We start from the raw sequence: 9,301 nt of genomic DNA, 5'->3' as shown, positions 1-9,301 counted from the left end.
TGGTGTGGTGTGGTGTGGTGTGGTGTGGTGTGGTATGGTGTGGTGTGCTATTATATAGTATGGTATAGTATAGTATAATATAGCATACTATATAGAGATATCACTATGGCTAGCTGGATATACTGCTTTGAACTCATAAAAGTTATCTCAAAAATCTTAGGGCAATTTAAGCTATTAAATTTAAGCACTAAGATTTTGGGGATATCCTGTGTTTGGAGATCTCCTGCTAAGGAGTCAGTAGACTTTGATGTCTCAACTTCCCTCCTTCCTCCTTAAGGAAGTTCCTGGAGACTTCAGTTGATGATTTTTTGACAGCTTGTTAATAACCAAATATGTCCATCAGTGGGGTAAACTGTCTCTGAGTAAGTGAGTTCCTGGTCACAGTAGAACTTAGGTGACTGAAAGTTATTTTTCCTGTGACCTTGCTTGAACTCATACCATCGAGAAATAGAATGTGAAGCTCTAGGCTGTTATCTTGGCTGGTTTACTTGGAAGGAAAAAATTAACCAAGGTCATATTTTGCAAGCATGCTCTTTGAGGGCCATTGAGATCAAGGTTGGAGGGGGCATAAACCTTGTTTCCTGTCCCCAAGGGCTGATGGTCCAAACACAAAGCTACCACTATCTTCCATGGGAACTCTTTTACAAGTCCCCCTGGAGTCTGGAAAGCTAAAACAGGCACAAACTCAGCAAGCCATCTCTTCTTCAAACTTTTGTCCTTTTTTTCAAACTAGAGAGAAAATATAGGAATGCATTGGAAAACAGGAATATTTGATCTTCGAGGGACTTTACAGATCCCTGAGTCCTCTAACCTCATTCATTTTACAGATAAAGAAGCAGAGGTGCAGAGAAGTAAAGACACTTTCTTAAGATAACAAATATGAGTAATAACAAAGTCAGGACTAGAAGCCCAGTTCTCCTGACTTCTAGTACAATGCTTTTGAAGCAATCATTTAGGGAAAAAAAAAAAAACTCCGGCTCATTTTTTTAAGTACCCAATTTAAAATTTCATATTATTGGATTGAGAGGCAATATGGTATAATGGATAATATTCCAGACTTGGTGTCAAGAAGACCTAGGTTCAGAAAGACCCTGGACAGGTCACTTAGCCTTTGAGTACGCCCACCCAGGAACCCTCTGGGACTATGGGTTGAAGTTGTTGTGCATTGATAGAGAGCATTTTCTCGATGGGCACTCCCTATACAACACAGACACAGACACAGACATAGACATAGTCATAGAAGTAGATATAGATATGAGGGTACCGCCAAGTAATATATTGCTTCAGTATGCATCTCCTGGAGTATACCACATGCAAGAATTGATTTGGGGTTGACCCTCAGGTGAATAATTTAGGAGGGTAGGATAATTGAATTAAATGTACACTGTAGAAACCCCCTAAAATTCTATAAGGCACCTTCTTCTTAGACCCTACCCAAAGAGAATTAGTCCCTCACTGAAGCCCCCAAGGATGTCTTCCTGAGACAGTCTTACTTATGAGGCAGGTCTGTGGCACAAACCCAGAGGACAGACAGCATTGAAAAGGTTGAAAGGACTTGCTGGAGTATATTAAGCTAGGATGATAATTGTGTGATTTTTAAAATTTAGTGAAAATATTACTTTCCTCTTTCTTTTTTACTTCATTTCCCCAAATGATGGTTTTGTTTCTCCTTTTCTACTTCTGTGGCTCTCCATACTCACTGTTGGCTTATATTCATACAAAAATATTCATGGGCAATATCAAGAACTAAGAGCATAATACCTAAACTTGGGTTTCAGTGGGTGGGAGGGGCTAAAAATTAAACTATGTGGGCAAAATACTCTTCTAGACATCTCAATTTGATTTAGTAAGTGGTAACTTTTAAAAGCCATTCATTCCCCAAGCATTGATTGAAAACCTAATATAGCAGTTCTCAAAGTTTGGCCCATGGACCCCTGGAGACCCCTGAGACCCTTCCAGGGGGTCCTTGAGGTCAAAACTATTTTCATAATAATATAAAGATTAAAATACTCCTCTATTTTTCAACTATATAAATTTGTGAGGCCAGATTTTCTTCACATATTTAAACCAAAACATTTCACAGCAGATTTAACACAGAAGCAGATATGAGAATCCAGCTGTCTTCTATTAACTTAGACAATAACTTTGCAAAAATATGAAAAACAATGCCATTTTTCTCACTATTTGGGGGTTTGGAAAATATAATTATTTTTATAAAAATATGTAATGTTAACATGTAATGAATTTATTGCTTTAAAATAAACTAATACATATTTTAAATTTTTTAACACTTTTAATTTCTACCACCAAAAACATATAAACAAAAACTATTTGGGGCCCCAATAATTTTTAAAAGTGTAAAATAGTTCTGAGATAAAAAATTTTAAGAGCCACTAGTCTAATATGTGCAGAGAAAGCACTGGACTAGGTGTTTTCTTCAGAGGTACAATGTCATCAGTATATAGAGTTTTACCTTATTACCACTGCTGCAGGAAGTCTCAAGAATGACCTGAGTGCTTTTCCCAATCTTTAACTCTTCCTAATGTAAGAATAACTTTCCTCGAGTGTCAGAAATGCTGAATATTTCATTGTGAGCAGGGTTTGAAGTCAAAGCTCTGGATTTGAATCCCTGACTACCTATGTGACCTTGGACAGATCAATTCACCTTTATGGGCCTCAGTTTCCACATCCATATAAGGTGGGTGTTGGATTAGATCAACTCAACACTCTTAAAAATTATTGCAAACCCCTCAAAGAGCTTTTTTGTGGTCATATCAATTGATATTTACCAGATTTTAAGTTAAAATGTCTTAATATTATTATGAAAATCGTTTTAACCTGTGGACTCCCTAACATTGCTTCTCTTCCTCCTGTGTGCTGAGCTGGAGTGCTTCTTATTTGTAGATTACTTTGTAGTGGGATTGCATTTTTCAAAATGTTCAAAGTTCAAATCAAAAGAATGCAGGTTTTGTTCTGGTTGTTTTTTCCCTTCCTCCCCTACTCCCCTGCCCCCCACATAAGCTTAGTTGTTTCACTCTCCTTGGCATAGCTAAATCACTGAATTTGTGCAAGTGTACCTTTTATCCAAGAAAAGTGGATATCAAAACAAGGAACTGTAAGCACCTTGAAGGCAGGTCCTGTTTTCATTTTTGTCTTTGTGTTCCTAGCCCAGTATCTGACAGAGAAGTGCCTGGTAAATGCTTATTGAATTGTATTGAACTGAATTTTCTACTAGCAAGGAAGTGTGGGAGGCCAATCTACTGCCTGGCACATAATTCATCAAATCAGAAAAATATTTTTTCCTAGGTTAAAAAAAAGTGTCTAGTAAATAGTTTTAATTTTATTAATTTAATTTTAAAATAAATGACTAATATTTTCATAGGTTTGTATAATTTTCTAAGATCTCTTCTCTTCTCTCCTCTCCTCTATTTCCTTCTCTTCTCCTCTCTTCTTCTCTCCTCTCTTTTCTTCTCCTCCCTCCTCTCCTTCTCTTCTCTCTTCTCTTCTCCTCACTTCTCTTCCTCTCCTTCCCATTCTTCTCTTCCTCCTTCATCTCCCCCACCCCATTTCCTATTCAGACCTGTGACAAAAGGAAGCAATTCCATGAAGAGACTGGAGGAGTGTTAGTCGTGGAACTTTCTATTCGTAGTGAGTACTTCTGATTTACAAACAATCTGGGGTCATCTTTAGTCATGCTGTGCCTGAACCCACAAGCAATGGGAACATTTGTACTAGCTTGTCAAGTCAGTCGTGGTGGTAGACTTAATGTTAGCCCTGGTAGCAAATCGATATAAGTGAATTGGCTATGCTGAGCCATAATCCCATTTATGGATACCTGTAAATGGTCAGTGACATCTCTTGAGACCCCTCATTGCATACCAAAGCTTGGCACTCGATCATGAGACAATGTTTTTTACTAACTCTCTCAGGACTGACACTTTTTATCTTGGTATGTATGACCCCTTAGCATAGAGCTTTGTATACATACAGTATGAACTTAATCAATGTTTGTTAAATGAATGAATGGATGGATGAATAAATGAATGAATGTCTATCTAAGTTATAGGATATATTTGTTCTCCAAACAAAATTCTCTGGAGGATATGATTTGTTTTCCAAACAAAATTCTCTGGAGGATATGAAAGTCCTGGTAGCCTGGAGTATATTTTTTTAAAAAATGAAAACAAAATGTAGCCTACTGCTTTCACTTTTGCTCAAGATATTATGTTAAGGTACCTTCCCTATAAGAAGTTTTCTTTTTTAAGATTACAATTGTGTTTTTTCCACTTAATATAGGCCGAGGCTTCTCCAGTCATTATACTTTCTCAGGTAAGAAAGTACCAGACCTTGAAGCAATGGGGTTCTGTTTGCTTGTAAGGGACAAGAAGCCTAAGTCACTTAGATTTGCACCAAAAACAAGATTTCACTTTGGTCTCAACAAAGTCTTCCAGGACTATGAATTAAGTTCCTTTAAAATTTTTAATTTTAATAAATTTTAATTTAATTTTAATTTTTTTAATAAAGTACTTCTACCATGCTATGAAAGTTGTTTCTATTGTGTGGGTGGGGAAGTAAAATGGAATAATTCCACCCCCTAACCCTCAACACCACTGTTAACCCACCCATTCCTCATCCCTTACCTGATAGAAATTGAAGGCCTCTGAGGAGACAGAGGCAAGGCAGGGGAAAACAGGTAAGTAGGAGTTGGTGAAGGGGTAATCAGAGAAGTACAGGGTGGGAAAGAGCAGAGGCCAAGAAGGGGAAGGAGAGGTAGAAGTGATCCAGGGTGTTTGTATTGGGACCTAGAGGAGAAAGAAGGCAGAAGAGAGCAGGATGTTAGAGAGAAGGAAGGAGAAGGCATGAAGAAAGGGGAAGAAAAAGGAGAGGAAGAAAGGAGGGAGGAAGGTGAGAAAGAAAAAAGAAGGTAGAAGAGCAGTAGATATTAACAGTGAAAGAAGAGAGGAGGAAGATGAAGGAAAGGAAAAGAGGGAGGAGGGGGAGGAGGGAGGAAGAGGAGGAGGAGAGGAAGAGAGGGAATGGGAGAAGGAGGGGGAAAAGGAGGAGAGAAGGAGAGGAGAAGGGGAACAGGAGGGGGTGGGGAGGAGGGGAGGACGAGCTAGAGGCTGAGGTAATTTTGAGCAGTCTCTAGGAGGAAGTTTCAGCTGCCAAAAACCTTTTTCTCTGAAGCACTCACTGTTGAGAACTGTTTATATTTCACTAAAGGCCAGACACTGACACCAAATAAGGGATTTTTAATTCTAATTCCTGTTTGTCCTTGCTGTGAAGCCTCTCGGATATCCTAAACATACAACTTTAGTTTGATTTCTGTGAGCTGCATGCCTGAAAAGTTGTATATGAGTTGATTTTTTGTAAAAACCCATCCAATTTTTAAACGACTGGGGGAGCTGGTTACTTAAAGGAATCCTTGGAGTCAGTGGATCCTTTATTGAAATAGAGTCATCTCCTATTTTAGGATTTGTAAGTTTAGACTCTAATATAGCTAGTTTGCTGTACATCTGCATTACCGTTTTTTGAATCCTTTCAATTTCCCAACGTCTTAGGAAGAATATTTGATGGAACTCAGGATATTTAGCCAGGAAAAGAGAGTGCTTAGATGCAGGGGTGGGAAAGCTTCAGCCGTGAGACCACAGGTGGCCTTCTAGGTAGTTGGGAGTGGCCTTTTGATTGAGTCCAAGTTTTACAGAACAAATCCTTTTATTAAGAGGATTTGTTCTGTGAAGTTTAGATTCGGTCCAAGGACCACATTTGAGGCTTTAGAGGGCCACATGTGGCCTTGAGGCCACAGGTACCCCAGTGGGGAACAAAGAGCTGTCATGTGGAAAACTGAAGAGACTGTGTGGCTCTAGAGAGCAGAGCGAGGATCAATGCATGAAAGTTACTCAGGGACAGACATAAGGATTTTCTAACAAGAGCTGCCCCCAAATAGAAGGAACTGCCTTGTAAAGGAGGTGTTCAAGTGGAGATGGAATGACCACCTGTGAGTGGCCTTTACAATTCCTTCCAGTTCTGAGTCCATAATTCTAATAAGATTCAACTTTTTGAAACCTAAACAAAATCCCACCTTATTGGATTTTGTAAAAACTTCCCTCAAACCTGACTCAAATGTCCTCCATTAGCTGGCGGCCATCATTTCCCTTTGTTGCATCAATTGAACAAGCCCCTTCCCCTCCCTAGGCCTCAGTATCCCCTGTAAAAAGGAGAAAGTTGAACCACTTGATCTCTAAAGCTCCATCTAGCTCTGTGTCAGGGGTTCTAAGCTTTTTTCTGTGTTTGGTTTGCAGAGATTCTCTATCACTTGGTCTTCATGCTTGGCTTCTTCACCGTGATAGGAGACCAAACGGCATCTGTGGCCCCTTGATCCAAGGTCACCCTTTGCTGATGACAAACTCAAGTTCATTTCTGCTGCCAAAAGCAAAACAAAATATTCTTTTATCAGGAAAGTGAATAAAACTTGGGCAAGTTTTTGTTTCAGTGATTTGTCTAAATTTCCCAGATTTGGAGGGTTTTTGTTTGTTTAGTTGCTGTTCCCCAATTTCTATCTGTTGCTACTTCTTGAGATTGAAAGGGGCTTTCCTACTCATTCAGTTCCTCTTCCTTTAATTGGGAGAGGCTTTTTGTCCCTTCCAATTTTAAAAGTCAAGGGCTGTTTGAAAACTGTGTTAAAGATAACAGTGCACTGACCAAACAAAGCTGACCTTTTGAAAGGGAGTTGAGGGGTCATTCATTTTGAGCCAATCCTGGTGTAGGATGCCTAAGAAAGGTCAGCTCTTCAGATAAGCATGATGCTATCTATGCAGAACCGCTAGGCTTGGGCTGCCAACCCCTGAAATAAATGTGTGATAACAAGGTAGAAAAGGTAGTGGACACTATGGGAAAACCAGGGGTCTCCAGCCTTTTCTCAGCATGCCACAAAATAAATTCTTGGTCTCCGACCACTTGAAGAGACTTCAAGCACCATCAATGAATGACTCTTTTTATTATACTAAAGTAATATAGCTCCTAGTGTAGTAGGCAGTCAATACTTATTTGCTGATCTGAATGAAGTAAGAATAGGAATACTTACTGCACACTTGTGTATACAAAGTGCTTTCAACATACCCCAGCTCATTTGAGAAATCTGAAACACCCCAAACTACACAAGTTACACACACACACACCCTCCAAAAACAAACAAACAGTTGCTGATTCAACAGTAGGAATTTATTGTAATAACTATATAAGCAGTAAAGTTTTCAGTTCAAACCACAGAACCCAAAGCTGTTTAGGAAGTTTTGGCTCTAGCAGTTTCAATTTTTAGTAGTAAGGAACACAGGAGAAAAGCATTTTATTCTAATCAGAAACGTCTTGGCTAGTAAATAGTAAATTTATGTTCACATTCCTGTGAATATAAATCTTTGGCCAGCAGAGCAAATCAATGCCTATGTTTGGTCTGGTTTATTTTATTATCAATTTTTACAGTCCTGTATATCTATCTGCCTGGTGCTATGTAATAAAAAGTTTCCTAAAACAAATAATTTGTATCTGTTGTTTATGACCTAGAAGTGTCATTCTTGATAACCAATTCTCCTGAACACCCATGAGAGTCTACTCTAATTTCTTTTACTTGCAAATACACTACAGGCTCACAATCACTACTGTGACCTATAAATTTTTGTGTTGTTTACTGTCAGATTTCCAGGTGTGGAAAGGAAAAGAATCATATCTGGGGAAATGATGGCTTTGATCAACTGGAAAACATAATGACTAGAATTCTGCTTGTCTCTGCTTTTTTTATAATCATCAAAATCCGTGAACATTAAAGAAAGTATTCCCAGAAAGGCTGTCCTGTCACCTACTAGAGGTAGATCATGCATAAAAGGTAGAAAATATAGGTAAGGGCAAAAAGAAACAAATGTTTTCTTCCTTGTTTACCATTTATAGAAGAAAAAGGGGCAGGGCATCAAATGTAGATAGTCAAAATCCTCAGGGTAAGGGAAACCTGGAAAACTTAGCCAATGACACCTTCAGCGAAAACAATAGATTAATAGAGGATAGAATAGCTCAGGCTCCTCCTACAGGAGGTCTTGATTCCCCAGCTGCCATTTCTGCTGTCACCAAAATTATCTTTATTTTGTATACACTCATATCTGTACATACAACCATAGTTTCTTCCAGGAAGTTATGTTTCATTTTTGCCTTTGTATTCCCAGCAAGTACCTTGTATCAGTCCCTGGTGCATAGTAGGCCCCTAATACACGCTTGTTAATTGATAGATGAACTAGGCGAGACTGGGAGAATTGGATAGGATAGGGTAAAATGGAGTTTTCTGAGATGGAAAGCAATCGAAATCATCTAAACCAGTCTCATTTCCACAGGAAGAAACTCAGAGCCCAGGAGATACCATGTCTCATAGTAGCTTTCACAGATACTAAATAACATAACTGAGGTCTTCACTTTCAACTGTTCTATACTTTATCTTACACAGGATTTAATTTTTGTTACTTTTTAATGTGTTTTGGGGTAGTCAGAACTTAAGTGAATTAGAAACCACTCTCAATAGAGCAGTTGGAGGGCACAGTGGATAGACTTCGACTAGAATAATGAAAACTTGGCTTCAAAGCCTGCTTCAGACACTTACTAGCTGTATGACCCTGGGCAAGTCACTTAAACTCTGTGTCTCAGTTTCCTCATTAGTAGAATGAGTGTGTTGGACTTGATGCCTTTCCATAGCTGTAATTCTCTTCCCCTGATGGGAGCTGGCTACTGGAAGGTTTATTATACATGTTTTCAGGGTGGGTGCTTAGTAGGGTTAGGGCACCTATCTCTGAAACATGCTGTAAACACTGGGATGTTAAGAATATAAAGGGGCTAGTTCCTTATATTAAAATTTTAGATAGTTGTAAGCTATATGCAACTTGGTGGGGCAGTGGATAGAGCACCAGGCCTGGAATCAGGAAGACCTGAATTCAAATCAGCCTCAGACATTTCCTAGATGTGTGACCCTGTGCAAATCACTTAACCCTGGTTACCTCAGTTTCCTCATCTGTAAAATGAGCTGGAGAAGGAAATGGCAAACCACCCCAGTGTCTGCCAAGAAAACCCCAAATTGGGCCAAGAAGAGTCTGAAACAACAGCTGAAACAACCGAACAACAACAAAGCTATTTGGGGCTGAGACAAAGATGTATTCAGTGAGATATTTAGAAAGAGGTTAAATGAGGAATTAAAGGATCTGTCAGTGAATTATTTGGCTCCAGATAACTTGACTGGATTAACAAAGCTCCCAGCTCCAAAGAATGAGTG

General features: G+C 39.0%; 1 protein-coding gene across 3 annotated transcripts in view; it reads left to right on the top strand.

Moving 5' to 3' along the window:
• The window catches only part of TECTB (tectorin beta), a 27,190-nt gene extending 18,259 nt beyond the window's left edge, over positions 1-8,931 (top strand). For all 3 annotated transcript variants that reach the window (XM_027851763.1, XM_027851761.1, XM_027851760.1), the window contains exons 9-11: positions 3,579-3,648; positions 4,297-4,329; positions 6,303-8,931. In XM_027851763.1, coding sequence (XP_027707564.1) covers positions 3,579-3,648; positions 4,297-4,329; positions 6,303-6,379 — 180 coding nt within the window. In that variant the 3' untranslated portion in view covers positions 6,380-8,931. The remainder of the gene's footprint in view (positions 1-3,578; positions 3,649-4,296; positions 4,330-6,302) is intronic.
• The last annotated feature ends 370 nt before the right edge of the window (positions 8,932-9,301 follow it).

This window comes from Vombatus ursinus, unplaced genomic scaffold (genome assembly GCF_900497805.2).
Source record: "Vombatus ursinus unplaced genomic scaffold, bare-nosed wombat genome assembly UNPS02009205.1, whole genome shotgun sequence".
Lineage (NCBI taxonomy): Eukaryota > Metazoa > Chordata > Mammalia > Diprotodontia > Vombatidae > Vombatus > Vombatus ursinus.
The sequence above is the reverse complement of the archived record's forward strand: the minus strand, read 5'-3'. Positions and strand labels throughout refer to the sequence as shown.